This window comes from Mizuhopecten yessoensis, unplaced genomic scaffold (genome assembly GCF_002113885.1).
Source record: "Mizuhopecten yessoensis strain PY_sf001 unplaced genomic scaffold, ASM211388v2 scaffold716249, whole genome shotgun sequence".
Classification (NCBI taxonomy): Eukaryota; Metazoa; Mollusca; class Bivalvia; order Pectinida; family Pectinidae; genus Mizuhopecten; species Mizuhopecten yessoensis.
The window spans coordinates 403,946-422,426 of record NW_018480022.1 but is presented as its reverse complement, the minus strand read 5'-3'; the positions used below and the strand labels follow the sequence as shown (position 1 = coordinate 422,426).

The 18,481-nt window shown below is 37.4% G+C and overlaps 1 protein-coding gene across 2 annotated transcripts in view; it reads left to right on the top strand.

Annotated features, from left to right (window-relative positions):
• Nucleotides 1-650: 650 nt before the first annotated feature.
• The window catches only part of LOC110442324, a 64,028-nt gene continuing 46,197 nt past the window's right edge, over nt 651-18,481 (top strand). The window contains exons 1-2 of one of the 2 annotated variants that reach the window (XM_021485879.1): nt 651-749; nt 15,294-15,439. In XM_021485879.1, the coding sequence (XP_021341554.1) occupies nt 15,367-15,439 (73 nt within the window). In that variant the 5' untranslated portion in view covers nt 651-749; nt 15,294-15,366. Of the gene's footprint in view, nt 750-14,299; nt 15,440-18,481 lie in introns of those variants that run through there. The other variant, XM_021485880.1, reaches the window with a different exon arrangement.

Sequence of the window (18,481 nt, the reverse complement as noted above, 5' to 3'; positions counted from 1 at the left end):
CCTCTTGTGTCAACCCCTCCGTTTAGTTCCTCTGATGTAAGACAGTGGCTCCCTCTTGTGTCAACCCCGCCGTTTAGTTCCTCTGATGTAAGACAGTGGCCCCCTCTTGTGTCACCCCCGCCGTTTAGTTCCTCTGATGTAAGACAGTGGCCCCCTCTTGTGTCACCCCCGCCGTTTAATTCCTCTGATGTAAGACAGTGGCTCCCTCTAGAGCCAGTCGGGTATTTTCACATCAAGGATCCGCGATCTTAAATGACGATGGTCATGCATTAATCAAAGGCCTGCGCATCGCTGTTAAGGATACCCGGCTGAGAATGGGAAGCAGAGCGGTTTTTATTGGGTATCGATCGAAAATGTCGCCCTTCATACCAAGCTCAGCATCATCAGCATTCGCATGGTACCCTTGCCGAGTGTACCTGTGGTAGCAGTGCATTTACTCTGAAGCTTTCTATCACCTTTATGTATATACTTATAGTTAGTACATAACCCCACTGATAAAACAATCTCATTTGTGATTTCATTGTGTTCGCTAGTGCCGCAGGTGAACAATCGGCTCATTAATATTTGATTAAATTGCAATCAAATTATTGGAATCTGTTGATCGGGCCGGGGTTCTGGACTGTTCTTGGCTTGTGTAAGGGGTTGTGACATGCACATGCGCACACGTGTTGTTTGTGTGTCTGGGAGTGCTGCTCGTTACCGTTGCGTTGTGAGACAAAGTGATACCAAACACCCCACGGACAGAACAGGTAAGTGTCGTTGTTGTGTTCGAAAAGTCTCTCTGTTGACCGGAGTTACGTCTGTTTAGTAATCGCCGTCATCTCGTGTTTATTGTTAATGGTGCGACTGCTTTATATCTCCGCTGATTGGTAAGTAGCTGAAACACTCTACCATACGTATAACGTGGAAGAAATTGTCTGGAAAGGTCTAAGCATGTGTCGTTGGGTCGGTCTTTGATCAGATTTACGCTAAACATAACATGTTCGAAAAGGATTAAAACGGGAGGACGGAATAATTGCCATTTACCTATAGGTAGTACAATGTATCCTTATGTAGACGATACAATTCACAAGTGTTAAAGAGTGTTTGCGCATTCACGTTTTTTTGTGTTTTTTTTTTAAATATTTCTAAATTATAATTTCTCTCATAAATATCAGTGATGCTCTTGGTGCACAAGACAAACTGAAACACAGAAAATAAAAAGTTTAAAAGAAAACGTTAATTGTCTAACTGAAATACAACCGGATTTTAACTCCTAGAATTTACACTGTCCTTAAAAATTAAATAATTCAGGGGGAGTTTCAGAGAGCTACATTAGCCGTTTCATTTTAAAAGAAAAGAATTTAACATTTACTTTACTCTGTATATATTGAAGCATTGAACACTTTTATTTTTATATGATATTACACCAGACAATCTCAATGTTTCGGCCTCGAACAAACGTTTGATAATTATACATGACAGCCGTGAAGAATGAACGAATTGCACCGTATATAGGGCTAGCTAATATGGTGTCACATATCACGTGACATCAACATCTGTAAATGGACGTGACACCGGAAGTAGACTAGACAAGACAGCGTGCTACCGATCGCGTGCTGCCAACGGATGCTATGATGTCGTATCTTCTCCATCGTGATGTGACAGGATGAAAACGTTATCCCCGAAACAACTATTTTTCTATGATAACAAATATTTTGCGTTCTATTCACGAGAGAAATCGACGAGTTAACCAATATAAAGAAAGACAACTTTATAACTGTTCATTTGAGAGCTGAGTAGTAAAAATTGTCAATGATCACATAACATTTTACTGCAAACGTTCTGTCCGTTTAAAGAAGACACGGTAGTCTAGTGGTAGGACGCCGGGTTCGAGTCCCGGCACGGTACTGTGTTGTATCTTTGAGCAAGATACTTTAATCCGCTTGTACCAGTCTACTCAGCTGTAAATGAGGACGTGCTTGGACAGTGCTTGAATTGTAGAATGCTAGCTGTGAGCGCCGAAATGGCAGCACCAGCTATATGCTCCCCATGGAGTTGAGAAAGATGTTGGCTGGTTGCAACGGCCCTATAACCACGGATAATAATTTGAGAACCGCTTTGAGACGACTTACGTACTAAGTTGTGACAAAGCGGTATATAAGAACCTCGAATTATTATTATTATATTTATTTATTTTTTCCGATTAGCCACGTGATAGATCAGGCGTCAAAACCTGATTGGATATCCTAATCACATGTGTAAGAATGTACTTTGATAGTGACAACTCTGTAATGTTAGTACTTTTTGGTTATTTATATTTCTATAGAGGCCAATGTGGCCTCATAGCGTGTTCACCGAGTTCACCTCTTTGCTACACCAAAGACTACCATTACAATGCCCTTAGCAGACAGCAGTAATACTTACTAATAGATCAAACGATACTACTGTACCATTTCATTCTTAGAAGTGCAAGTAGATAGTCTCATTACCGACTCTATAGAATTGATGAATACATGACGTCATAAAATGTCAGGCACGCAGCAATGTTCAGGTGAAGTGTTCACTGGTCAAAGAGAGCACCAGTTAATACTAAGGACTTAATTACATGTTTGACTCTTCATTACCATTTAATGTTTCTTTTAAAATAATAGAACAGAGACTGATAGATACTTCCAAACAAAGTATATTGTCAAAAGTAACGGCTTCTCCTAAAGGTTTTTATATATTCAATTTTATTTAAGTAAATCTATTGAAAATAAGTACAAAAAATGTTAACTAGATTTAGGATATCGTCCATAAACTAAATATAGAAATTGGAAAACATCATAACATCACGCGCAGAAACAGGATTTGTAACAAATGTAATTTGAGAGATATAGAAGACGAGTTTCATTTTATTTTGATTTGTCCGTTTTATAGCGATCTCAGGCACAGACTAATCAAACAATATTATTACAGAAAAAACTCGATTTTTAAATTAATACAACTACTTAGTATGAATAATGTTAGAGAGCTATCCAATTTAGGAAAATACCTATACTTAGAATTTAAGAGGCGTTAATTTAAGGTTTATGTATTGTGGTGTTTCATAACTGTAATGTGTTAAATAAGAATTGTTATATGCACATTATTGAACGGTGTTTTATGTACACTGTGAAGTCACTCTCCTGTCTATTCTAATTATGTTTAGAGAATGTTATATGTATATATGTATGTACCTATAGGTCTAAGGGCTTTCGGCTAATACAGAACAAGTTTGACATGCGACACCCTCTCTCTTTTATGTTATGTCGACACAGTTTAAAAAATTAGATCTCCTGTTAATTAAGTTGATAAGTACCAGTAACATTTAAATATATTATTTTACTCTCCGCTTTTTGCTTATCATAACTTTAAAAAAACACTTGAAACGTCCACAGAGTCTGTTATAGTTTTATGAAAGTCTAACTGCACTAGACGCCAAATAATCTGATGACATCGCTTCTAAAGTGGGATGTCCTTTTATTAAGTTTTGCTAATCCACGGTTTTTGAAAAAATGTCAAGACATTTTGACGAAACAGAGAAATCATCTTTTCAATTCAATGAATGGGTGTTTAGGTCATTTTCATTTTTTCACTTGAAGCAAATTATTATCAGCGGGGTAGAACTTTATTCACAGGAACCTGATAATATAAGTAATATACCAACAGGGATATTAGAACCTGAACATAATATAAATATACCCGCATGGTCCTAATAAGTTTAGTATTATACTCCAATAGATATTAGAATATTAGTATTACATTTTCACCGGTACCTGTGATTATAAGCGCATTATACCCACATAAGTAAGGCACAGTTTATATATATATATATAATAAAAAGGGATTAAAAATATATATATTTATGTTTTGAGGTACAGGAATCACCTGTTAACTAAACGTTTTAAGAACTCCACTGATAATCACCTATTATTATGAGGATGCTCCCTTTACAAAACATCAGAAAATGTCACAATGTACGCGTAACCACCATTACTGCCTATTGTGACAGACGGTATACACATGTGAAGCGCCAGGGTTCACATGACTAAGTGTCTTGCCAGCCTCCGTACCCAATATCATGACCGGTCGGTCACGTTTGTGTCGTTAGTGTTAATTAGTAACAATCAATATCTGCAGTAATCACGCCAGGTATTCTAGACCTTACCTGGACGACTTTGACACAGGTACATTACTGACATTGTCGTTCAAAAGCAACGCATAGTGTGCATGCAATGAGTGGATTATGTGACTCGACTTTTCAGTCCAATCCCACAGAATACATAAGCTGATGTGAAGGGGACGACCTTTTTATCACGAGGGCTAAGAGACTGACGATTTTGAAGAGGTCAGAATATTTTGAATACCAACCAGGCCAGATTATTCATAACTGTGCTGGAAAAGCTAAACTTGTTTTCCAATAATAAAATGATAACCATGGTATAAATTGTGATGTCAATATTTGTATAAGATTGTCAACGAAATTAAAACCAACGAATTCAGGATTTTTATGTAATGAACATAATTTTTTCCATGTCTGTCATTAACTAACATTTAAACCACATTTCATTGGCAGTCCCGAAGTAACCCAATGTGTATCCTTCTAAACTGATCTCCTCCCGATTGGTCAACAATTTGACATGGAATAGAAGGGATCATGATGTAGCAAATATAAAATTACCGACATATAATTCAATTCATCAGAATCGCAGCTGAGATTTTTATCTTACGTCACAGAGATGACGTACAGTTAAAATGCATCAGTCGCCGGGAAATGAAGAGAAAATCATTGTATAAGACAGTATAGTTCAATTATTTTTTCAGTTTCCAATATATTAAAATTCCATGTTTTATATGTTTCAAGGATAAAAACCAGATAACCAATAAAGTGGCGTTGAAATAGTAATACGAAACATGGCTATAATTGTGTACGTCTCCGTTTCAACCTTGAATGAACGTGTCAATGCGCGTCTCCTTCTCACGAAATCAGAAGTTTCCTAGGATGAAACTGCTGGCAAAAACGATGTATATTTTCATCAGAAACGTGTAGTCAGACAATATTAATTCATTATTTCTCCTTGTATCCAACAAGATGTTAAGTTGACTATTAAAATAACACAATATACTGTATCAAAGCATGCTAGAAACATCATGTTAAGTTTCGTAGATGATTGATCAACCTATTTCGTCTCTGAGAACTTGTTCCTTAAAATTATTGTGTAAATTAAAAATACATGTATATTACTTTTGACAATTATGTTATAGATTTTAAACACCTACATAATATCAAACTATGCATAACAGTATAAAAGGCTTTAATTGTTAAGTTTATGAAAATATCGGGTATGCATATCATTATAACGATCTCTTTTTATTAAAGTTTTTAGATTCTGTAAGCTCTTCCGGAATAACACATCCAGCTAAGAAATTAGTTTCCGATCACAACTTCCGGTTAAAAATATAACGATTTCTTTCCTGATTGTTCTTTGCATTTTTTTTATTTTTTTTAACATTATAGTGGCGTCACTAGCTGTATCTAATGTTGCAAGGAAGCAAACACTAGTCTGGTGACCTTAATAAATTGTAACAAAACATTTATGTACTAACTGCGCTCAAAACATAGAGCTGCACCCCATTACTCAATAAATGTCACCGTGGTGCTTTGATTTGGAAGGGATTGCATACAATAGTGCAATCGATCATGGTAGGATTAGATTTTGAATTGTTCAGTCACCAGAACCTGTTTGTAAAAACCATAATATAGTTTTCATGAAGGGGTTTCCTCGATAATATCTTACATACAGCTGATGTAGAACTCATAGTCCTGAGAACGTTTTGGTTCGTATACGTTCACACAGTCATCAAGGTCCACAGACAAGTAAAGGCCGACAAGGGACTTTATACGGTTGACTCAGGTGGAATACGTATATCAAGTACGGTATCAAAGAGGGTCGTTCTTTACGACTGTCTTGGGAGTTAAACCGTGTGCGTATGAAACAATGACGCTCTCCAATAAACTGGTAGTGTATAGAGAAAGATAACAGTTATAGGCTGATACGGGAAAATTGCTTTTATTCAAGGATCAGAGATTTCTAAAATGTAATATAAATTCGATACAACGCCCCTCATGTCATCTGCCACCTCGGAAACCGCCAACATATCCCAATAGCTCACAAGTCTTTTTCTCCAAAAACCTTTACTGCATATGATTATGATCAAGTATTTTTTTCAAATGTAATTTGATAGAGTTGGGATAAAAAAAAACATACAACGGGAACATTTGTTTCCCAGTTACCCTTGCTAACAAACCATGTATAGACCCCCGGATGTCATTGCAGTTTATCTCTGTTTCCAAAAAAAACGGCATGTTATGTCATTTGGTGTTCTACTCTTCAAGAGAAAAATAATACAATTATTAATAATGACGAAAATAGCAAGATGACGTTAGAGTAATTAATAACTATGGTTACTAAGTTATTTCTCTGCAGTTGGATTTCGTTGAAGATCGCTTTGCTTTATGCCCAATATTAAAGCAGACAGTTCCCTTGGTGATTCTATTCTCAGTATCCCATTCCCAACGCACTGTGGTTTTTTTTCTATATACAGTAATCTCCCCTTTACTTCCGTTTGGAAATAAGTGTAGAACAGTTAGGGTCGGTTACAGCAATAACAATCTCACGTCCGGGGTTCCAATCCCGGTCTAGACCCATTTAACTGGTTTACACCCAAAACACTAGTGTTGATTACATTATGTTCATTTCATCTATAAAGGTTACACAACGAGTATTTATTTCACTCTAGTTAGTTAATTTTCAAAAGTTACAAAAGACACGAGCTTTCGCGAGTGTCTTTCTGTAACTTTTGAAAATCAACTAACGAGAGGGAAATAAATACCATACTCAACAACCACGAGTCGTGTGATCTGTTTCTACCACAATCTCAGTCGGTAACAGCTGGAGTATTTCCTGATTTGAATAACATACACACATGTGTTTGTTGACAAGGCTGGCGTAGTGATATGACCCATATGGTAAAGGACACTCATTAATATCAAAAATGACTTTTGTTTTTACAAATTTAATAATTGTCAAAACAAATGTTTTGGCAACAACTTCATGATTTTTTTTTTTATAGTAGATGAACGTCTTTAAGTATTGAGATATGCAGTATCAATATATATAAATTGACCGCAGACTATATGCGTGTACGCATATAGTACGAAGTCTGCCTCCCGCCAAGTGAGGAAGACGAACTAATCGCTGTCAATGTCCAAAACCATAGGCCTGGGACGTTTTTTCGTGACGGTTCTATGGTTGACGTTTATAGTGAAAGTTCAGCAATAGTCAGACCCTCCAAATAGCGATAACGGGACGTTTGGAGAACGAAATATTTCCCGAAACTGTGACAGATCTTGTTTTGGTTTCACGACCTGGACACGCGACGATGTGACGTCGAAACGATATCGAGCGTCTGTAGCAATTTTGCCTGAAACTAGCGATCAAATATTTAAGCATCATCTTCTTTTAATATTGCCTTAATAACCCCATTTTTCCATCGCATAACCTCACAAAGTCACCAACATTTGCCGGATGTTGAAAGCAGACGACGTAAAATAAACAGCATGTGGCAAAAAACGCGTGGAAAAGTCGTCCCGGTCAAAGTTCATCTTCTCGACCGATCAAAACTCTGAAAGGTCATATATCACAAATGTCCGCATGCGTGTACTGTTACACTCTTGTGAGATGCTTATCAGAACCTTTGCAGAACATCTAGTCTATTCTGTTTGTTCCTCAATTTCAGGTGTTTCGGGTGATAACCAGATATCCTTAGTGTGGATGTTGTATGATACAATGAACATCTCCCGTGGAGTTTTAATATCAATTAATGCATGTTTGTTAATGGTTCTATTTAGTACAGGTCTATAAAACATGATGTCGTCACTTTCCAGTATGTTGTGGTGGGAACATCAACATGGAAATAAACACAAGCACAAACTTGGTTTTTGTCTCTCATTTTTTTATCTGAATTTCAGAATTAAGTATTTATGGAGAAGTAGATTGTTTCTTCGCTTCCGTGACACTCAAAAGTAAGATATTTTACGCCGAAGTTTAGAAAATCTCCGACGGACAACATCTTCGAGGGACAACATCTCCGACGGACAACATCTCCGAGGGACAACATCTCCGACGGACAACATCTCCGAGGGACAACATCTCCGACGGACAACATCTCCGACGGACAACATCTTCGAGGGACAACATCTCCGAGGGACAACATCTCCGACGGACAACATCTCCGAGGGACAACATCTCCGACGGACAACATCTCCGAGCTGCCAACTTCCAAGGCCTGCCCACCAGAGCTCGCTGTAACAGCGTATTGGGTGTTCTTAGAAACCCATCCGTGATGAGTGTGGAACAAATCCGAAATGAGATCGGTTGTCTTGACACATGTCATCATTTTTGTCTCCGCGGAATGCTCGCATTTGGAAAATATTAGAGCTAATACAGCCGTAGCCATATTTGAGTCAGGATCAGGAGCGCGCTTATGAGCTCTAGATTTACTAGTGACTAAATTGAAAAAAAGGACAAGAGCAGCGTCTTACCCCTTTCTTTTTAGAAATCAAAAAAAATATCTGAAACAAAAATTAGGGTCGGTAGCAAAAAATTAGGGTCGGTCGAGAAACCGGAAACACATATTTGTTTTGTTAAAGTTTCAAACACTAAGCTACAGTTTTGGCAGTGATTCGGGGATCCACAAGTACTTCGTTTTCGGACACATATGTTACTGTCAGGTTTGGTCGCCTCTTTTGTCAACTAATGATTTGAAAATATAATTTTGCTGAGTCCGTGGAATGATCGTGATGTAACGTGGCATTACACCGGAGACTGCATGCTAGCGTTACATGCGATCTCAATCACGTGTCAATTGTAATAAACGTATGTCAATGGTATTACGGTTATATAAAGCTATCTTATGTCGTACTCGTGGGACATTTCTCATAATATCACGACTCCTGTTCAAATTTTGCACTTCAATAAATTGCAGAAGGTCCAACTAATTTTGTTTTCAAATGTTTTTGTTCTGTCATTTGAGAACTTGCCAGGTTTTTTCCCGCTGAGCGTATGTAAATGTTGAACATGAATGGTGCTTTACTGACTATTCTAAATTACTAAAAGGAAAGTACATACTATATAGTACCAATCAAGACATTATGAAAATATTGGACGTCATCCAAGATTGAGTTTTATCTATTAAATGATATTGAAGACACGTTTAATATTTATTTAAATGTCTATATATTCCGGAAATAACTATATAAAAATCACTCTGCATTCAATTCAAGCAAGTTCAAATCGTCAGAAACGTTCACTTTTCATATAGTACAATGCAATAAGTTTAATCAAAATCTATCACAGGGACCTGAGAATTTGTTAGAGCTACATTTTGACCTAAACAAAGGTGTTCACAGTAATTTTACACGTTTTAGGGGTTTAGATCGACTTTCGGTAAACATGTCACCCCCTACTCGTATATAATCATATAATCATTAGGGTGACATTTTTACCAAAAGTCGATCTAAACCCCTTAAGCATATAAAAGTACTCTGAACACTTAATAAGTGTATGTCAAAATGTAGCTGTTGCTAATTCTCAGGTCCCTGTGGTGTGTATAACGTATACACTATCTATCGTTTGTCAATAATGCGATGGCAGGGTGAGGAGACGCTCGGGCTGAAGCACACCTGTATGTGATAATGAGGCTCATGTCTGGTTGTATGGCCAGAGGATATTCGGAATACTACAGTATGCATAAACAATGCAGAATTTAAATTTTGTTTTGTTGGCTTAGAGTAGGAATTTATACACGTTAACAAGTTCCAGATAGAAAAATAAAAATGTTTCTGGTTTTTAACGATAAAATCACCCGGATCTAGATACCTATTTAAGATGAATCACAGCGACCAAACACATTTGTCCGTGTTATGTGTTTCATCTCACAGGGACCTGAGAATTTGTTACAGCTATATTTAGCCATGTTATGTGTTTCATCTCAAAGGGACAAGAGAATGTGTTGCAGCTATATTTGTCCGTGTTATGTGTTTCATCTCACAGGGACCTGAGAATTTGTTACAGCTATATTTGTCTGTGTTATGTGTTTCATCTCACAGGGACCTGCTAATTTGTTACAGCTATATTTGAAGCTAAACTATGATGTTCACAGTAATTTTACATGTTGAGGGTTTAGGTAAACTTTCGGTAAAAATGCCACCTCCGATGATGATATATACGAGAAGGGAAAGTAGAAAAGCTCTTGTTGTCGAAAAATCCTATATTACCTCTTATATGCACTTTAAATGTATTCTCCTTCAGCAGGCATGATCTCCGTTTCCTCCAAACACACACGCCATTTCAGAGTTTCAAAGTTTTTTGCAGTTGGGAATTATTGTCGGACAGCTTATGATGCTATTTGGTAAGTCTTGAGCAGTTAATTAACTGACATCTGACTAATAGCATAATTCGTTACATACGAGATGCATTCTGTATATCATCCACAGGTACTAGCCTCGTCTGTCAATACACCTATAATAGTATAGGCGTATTGACAGACGAGACTAGTACAATGTACCTGTGTATCATCTAGTGGTCATTCAAGTATTGCGTTGTTAACAAAACACGTGTACGTGGGTAAACGTACAGAGACTTGTGGCTAGTGTTATATACATGGTATATATTATATTATAACCATCAATAAAATATCCGGATTTAACCTTTTTTGTGTATTATGCTATTCCGTCTCCGTATCTTGGTTCTGTGTTTTGTTGTTTGACTTCCTGTTCCGGGAATTAAATGAAAAATTGAAGAGTGAAGTTGTTTCGATTCATCTCTTAATAATCCTCTCACATCGCAAACCAAGTACATGGTGGAGAATCCAAATTGGACATAATGTAGAGTGATATAACTTTGAGTGTGGTTTTGGCCCCGGCACTTGCCGGTCGAGTTGTATTTTTGTTTAATTAACGTGTGTCGGATGTCGGGCAGATGTTTACCCCGTTTTGTTTCTTGAATGACTTTCTGTCCCGTGTTGCATGTATCGATGCCGTGATGACTGATGTGACTTATTAGTAAATTGATCAATTCATCACTATGATTTTGAAAACTTACGATTTGGAGCTCGCTAGTTTAGACTGTTCTTTTGTTTTGAGTGAGAACACGGACAGTGTTTCCCTCATATTAAAATGGACAAAAGTAAGCATACACTATATATGTACCTGTGGGTAAACGGATTCCTAATAATTTTGCCCCCCCCCCCTGGAAATTTCAAAAAGTTGGCAAGTATGTGTAGATCTGTAATAGACAAATGCGCGACCAGACCGGATTCGAACCTGGGACCCTCTGAACTCCAGACAAAAGTTCTAGCAATTGAGCTACCTGGTCACTGACGATTGACCGGCCAGTCCAGTTCCGCTACATCCCCCTCCCCTCTTTCTAAGTCTTCGCCTCCAAGGACAGCTAATTTACAACCCAGATTGGGGTATCCTCTTGTCAAGCATTAACACAGTACTTGAAGCAAGGGTGGGAAAACTCGCCAATTTTTGAAAAAGAAGAAAGAGAAGTGCAGTTTTTTGTAAAACTGGTGTGGGTTTTTTTCTTTGTATTAGCTGGTTATACTTGATAAAATCACTTCATTTCAATTAGTTGCAGACTAAATATTTGTTCATAATGTAAGGTAAGTTAAAAATCGAAGATATATCTGAATAGCTTGTTCCTGAAGGAATTTGACAATTTTCACCTGAGGACATTGGGGAAAAAATGTGCAATTTTTTAAGGAAAATCAATATTTTACAAAATTCTTTTTCTTTCTCTAAAAACACTAAATATTTACAGTATTCGCAGTCCTACAGTGGTACAAAATCTTTGGAATGACTAAAATAGTTTTTAAAGAAACATTTTAATAAGATTTATATTTATATACTGTAGTATATTATCACGGATCCAAGTCCTGATATTATGTATATTTATATATATGTCACTCATGCAATGATCAGTAAGGCTACCATATCTTGTTCATATACACAAGAAATAAAATTAAATAACCAAAGATACATAAGATTTGAGAGTACACTCAAACAAGGGGCCATGGGCCTTAACGGTCACCTGACATCCGATTCAAATTAGGACTGTCATCCAGGGGCCAATTCATCCTTTTCGTCGGTCCGAGTGACCTTGCTGCATCGTCCATTAATTTTTCCTTGTGAACACAATAACTTCAGTAAATATGAACTGATTTTGATGAAACTTTGTATGCAGCTATGTATCAATGATATCTTGAATTAGTTTGAATACCGGATCAATTTGACCATAACTTACATAGTTATTAACCTTGGTAATTCTATTATTGTTGGACCCTGTGAACACGATAACTGAAATAAATGGGTGTGACTCCAATTTTGACCCAAGGGATCTGTTTTGAACAAACTTGGTAACTGTATGTCTTCTGTTCTTGGTTAAAAGAAACAAGTAAAAGCGTATATCAATGATTTATTAAATAAGGCACAACATTTTAATAGCACCTTGTAAGTAGCAAAAATGCGTCATGAATAAAAGAAAAGGTGTACCACCACATGAATTTACATCCATTCTTGTGTAATGTCAATCAACATCACAGGGACAAATAGTAATGTAATGACAAAGGGCAATAACTCTGCAGGTTACTATCAAATCATTACCGGACAAAGTTTCATTGAACTCTGTCAAAATTTATTCAAGTTATCGTGTTTACAAGGTCCAATAATACTATTATTACAAAGGGCAATAACTTTGTAAGTTACTTTCAAATAATTCCCATTTTCCAAATCATTCGAGATCTTATTGATATAAGGCCGCATACAAAGTTTCATCAAACTTGGTTGATAATTACTTAAGTTATCATGTTCACAAGGTCCAATAATAATATTATTACACAGGGCAATAACTCTGTAAGTTACTGTCCAATAATTCCCATTTAGAGTCCGGGATCTTATTGATATATGGCTGCATACAAAGTTTCATCAAACTCGGTTAACATTTACTCAAGTTCTCGTGTTCACAAGGTCGAGGTCCAATAATAATATTATTACAAAGGGCAATAACTCTGTGAGCTACTGTCGAATAATTCCCATTTTCGAATTCGTCCGGAATCTTATTGAAATATGACTGCCTACAAAGTTTCATCAAACTCGGTTAACATTTACTCAAGTTATCGTGTTCACAAGGTCCAACAATAATAATATTACAAAGGGCAATAACTCTGTAAGTTTCAGTCCAATAATTCCCATTTTCGAACTCGTCCGAGATCTTATTGATATACATTATGTATGGCTGCACACAAGGAAAAGTTAACGCACGACGCACGACGGACGACGACGGACAAAAGGCTATCACAATAGGTTACCATGACCTATGGTCAGGTTACCTAAAAAACGAAAAAAAAGCGTGCTCATCGTTTACCTTCATGAAGCTGTAACTTTGAACATTTTGCTGTAACATTGCTTCGAATAAGAGCAAAGTTGAAACAAATGCACAACGACACCTCGGAAAAGTCGACCATGACAACAACATTCATTTACGGCAACGTAGTTTTTCCATGTGATGTTTACTTTACGGTACTGCGAATTTCAAAACAGATACTGAAAGATATCACTTCTACAAATCATAATTTAGCTAAGATTTAAATGATGTAATGATAACCCAGCAATACAATGGAAATGCCGTTTTCAAATATTCCGGTATCCTTAAAACCATGCATCCTCTTACTCGGCCATTCGGAACACCTAGCAACAACGAATTATAATTTGTAACAATAAGTTACAAAACAAGTTTTCTTAAGTGTATATACTGATTCACATTGTTGAATTAAGTCAATAATCCATTCACTTAGTTTTATTGTTGACAAACGCTTACATTTATCGTTCTTAGTCCTATCCGGATATTTACAACCGCCTACGCATAATTACTCCGAATAAAATATAGAATAAGGATATATAGGAATACGTATCCAAGATCTACCACTAGGCCTTTATACCTGTTAGGGCTTCTTCAGGCTGACTTATATATTTATATATCTATCATACATATGGTTACAATATATACATGTTATAACAGCTGCACATTGATCGTTACAGACAAAAAGAAAAAATCTCAACAAGCAACCGTTATATATGCAAGCGTGTACTTGAAAACAACTGTCGTGATGACGCTTCCTTTATGCTGTTCTTCTGAACTCACAGTAACCGAACAAAATATTGCAGTGCGAATAATTGTCAAAGACATTCAATATTTTATTCTTTTCACTTTCACCTTGAGCTAATAATTTGTTACGAGAAATCATTTATCAGTCGCACTTTTCACTGTGCGTCTTTAACCGTCGGCGTCTATTAAATATTTATGAATATTTTACACGTGAAAATAACATTTGAAATGTTCAATTGTCCTTGAAGTGGCCATTAACATCTAAAATACATTTGTTATCCAGTGTTTCGCATACCAGATGTCCGCTAATGGCCCCCTGAACACACTTCTGTCTCGGTACCTTTTAGACGCCATCCAAGACACCCCATTGCGAAAGTACCCGGCGAACAACACACCTTGCCTCGTGTCTAGTTTTTCTGTAGTGTAAGGTATTGGCAGTGCACATTTATAATCTCAGGCACAAAATGATCAATCGATCCTACATTCCAATTATCCCAAACCGTGATCCCTTTACTGTTCTACTCCGTTGTAATGAATGACAGGATTACCTGAGAAAATCCCATAACATGACTACACATACGCCTTGATCGTCCCTCGCTCATTGTCAGGGCCGTGTCCTAATAGCATTCTGCGTTGTATGAGAGACACTTGGACTATCTGCCTGCACCTAAATATCTATCTTAGGAGTAGGAAAACTACATTTTGTACCCGGATGAAAGGTGTAGAAGTAGTGTTCTCTTCCCTGGACGCCACGAATACTACTAACACTTCCGTCACATGTACCGACTACGCGAGCGGGATAGACGTTATACACATTGTATATTCAAGCATTAAGGGTATATCGTCGTGTTACACGCGAGATGACAGGTGGACGTTCCGCTCCTTGATTGCTTCTAATACTACGACCGTACCTGTGCGATAGGGGCGCTTCGCTCCAACGCCCCTACACTAAACCATACTACTCGAATTACGGCTTCAGTTATCAGCTCAACAGTTAACGAAATTTAAAAACATGGAGCAGACGTGTACGATACAAGTGTGTGTTTACTTTCTCTGCAGTGTGGTGTGTGCTGATCCCCTGGACGTGTTTGTGGGATTTATGTCGGAGGGTCGGGAGGTATGAGGCATCGCCATGACAATGCTGTGGACCCTCCATCTCTGCATGTGGCTTTCCTGTTCATTTCTGCTGATAACGCTAACTCAAGGTAACATGGCACTATCTATATATATATACAAAATAGTTTCAAACCAGATCCCATAACTTTAATGTGTATGTGTGTTAATTATGTACATGTGTGCCTGAGTATGCACACATCTGTATAGGTATATTATAATGAGATCACGTCCTATATATGCCTAATATATTTAATACTTTGCCCAGACATTGTCGATGAGCAGGAAAGGTAAATACTGAATTATACATTTGTACAATACTGCCTTCAAGTGTCTTATCACCTTGAGTCATATTGCGATAACACTCAGCAGGGTACACTTTTCTCACTACTTCATAAATCATCTGCTTTTTTGTGAACTTGTTACCAGGAAAATCATTATTTTTCACCACGTACACCAGCCTTAAAGCAGACTTTATGCGATTAGATATATTACATGTTGTTGTGCCGGATGGCTAATCGAGGGCAGCAGAAATCCATACGGACAAGTTTGTATAATGAAACATTATGTTTCGTCGGTAGACTCCGACGTCTTCCGTACCACCAGCAAAAAGGGTACGGATACAATATTAATCAGGACAAGGCGATACAGTCAGCCATTCGTCCTGTGATACATACATAATACACGTTTAAGCACAATGCTATGCAATGGTGGTGGTCACGTTTGGGCGAGTTTGAAAATTATATTAAACATGAAAGTTTAAACCCGATAAAAAGAAGTTTTAAGTAATTCTATTATTTTAAAAAGTAAATAAAGCCTAAACTAGACATAGCACTTGGAGAGTTTTAGGGACACAGCTGACAAACCAGACGTACACGGTGTCGTCGAATCCCTTTGATGTAAATTATAATGGCTGAACTTATTCATTTTTAATTTTGAAAGAGCGATAAATGGAACTCTTGGGAGAACATCTTTCAAATTTCTGAAATAAATTGTTAATAATGTATTCGAAACTGATGATAGAAATTGATAACTATAGCATGTCCAGAGGGGATACTAGGAGCCTTTAAACTACGACTATATAACAATATAACTGTAAATGTGTAAAATTGTTAGTCATAGACAGAAAAAAGTTAACACTTGATTTTGTTGTAACACAAAAGACAGCAGTCAACATTGTTCGTGTATCCCGACCTCCGGGCTCAGAATACCGTGCACGAAGGTGTTTGTGCTGCAATTGGACCCTACCCCTAGATAATATATCGATTGTAAGTTATGAACCGTACTTTATGAACCCCGAACTCCAGGCCCATGTGCTAACGAGAACTTTCGTTCTATGTCGTATCCCTTACCCCCATGTATTTTATTGGTTGTAAATAAACTAAATAAGGATTACGTTATATGCCCTAGCCCCCACCACCCCTACTCCTTCACCCTCGCCCCTACCCCTCACCTCACCCAGGTCAACGACGTTGTGCTAACGAAAGTGTTTATGCGGCAAGATACCAACCCAGGCCCATATGTTGATTGTACTTCATAAAGTAATCAATATTGGCCCAACCCCCGGGTCAATGATTAAATGCATTTCCAAGCGCGTGTGTGGCAGCAAAACGCCTACCCATAGAACATTAATTGTACGGTATAACTAATCGGGGCCCCGACCCCCGGGCCAATAGTGTACCAAGTTTATCAGTGCTGCAAAACCATTATCTCCAAATGATAGATTGGTGTTACATGTATATATTTGCATTTGCTATGCATCCTTCCATTGCAATGCATTGATCATTAGAAGGCAGGTGTTGTTGTGAGACATTTGCTAATGTAACTACTCAATCTATTTTGTGACGTCACTAATTTCATTGTTTTCAACACTTTATTTGCTGTTCAAATAACTGTTCGAAATAACTAAATAAAGCATAACTACTTTATCAAAATGTAAATATAAATAATGAAAATTTTAGCAAATATTGTTATGGTCCTATAACACACATTTCTATTGCTGACAAAGTTTGTTATCAATATCAAAGTGTGTTATAGGACCATAACAACATTTGCTAAAACATTCGTTGCCGAAATAACATATATAATCCGGGTCCATATAGAGCTATGATATACGTCACCGTTTTACATCTATAAACCAAGCACCTGCTCACTTTTCCCATTCATAGATTTTGCGGAAATCTTTCTTTGAGCTGAAGCCATTGAAGAGGCCATCAAGCAAGTTGTATTCAGAAATCTCTTTGCGGAAACTAAGGCGGAGATAACATTATCTTGGGATTTTCGCACGGAAATACAATTCCCGTATAAAGAGGGTGCTAGGGTATTTGTTGTTTTAATTTTGTGTTTGTCTAAAAATGCCCATCGATAAGAAAGACGGATTCCACATGGAGAGGTTTTTATACGCCTGTCGAAAGGCGGTATCCACTTGATTTCTAGAGTAATTGTTAACGGATTAAATTCAAACTTATATTTCCTTCATTTAACGTGCGATGGGCGTTTTCTGTACCACTATGCGGTTACCGTTTTATTTCCATGGAATCACCAGCAACAGAAAAAAACGTGCATTATTCCTGACGCTAGTTAAGTTACCCTCTATAAATAATGATTAATAATGACATTGGATGATTTTCACTTAATTATTAATATTTTATTAAAAAATGGCTATGGCAAAGGGAGGCAATTGAAAACGTTCGTTTAAAACTATATCAGTCAAACACAATTTAAAAATGCCAATTACAATCACTCGTTTGCCTAGGTATTGGACTGAGGGTTTGTCTGGCCAATCTCTATTGGACTGAGGGTTTGTCTGGCCAATCTATATTGGGCTGAGGGTTTGTCTGGCCAATCTCTATTGGACTGAGGGTTTGTCTGGCCAATCTCTATTGGGTTGTGGGTTGGCCTGGCCAATCTCTGTATTAGGCTGAGGGTTTTCCGCCGTGGCCAATCTGGGTATTAGGCTGAGGGTTTGTCTGGCCAATCTGGGTATTCGACTGACCAATCTGATTATTGGGCTGAGGGTTTGTCTGGCCAATCTGGGTTTTGGGCTGAGGGTTTGCCTGGCCAATCTTGGTATTGGACTGAGGTTTTGTCTGGCTAATCTGGGTATTGGGCTGAGGGTTTTCCTGACAGATCTT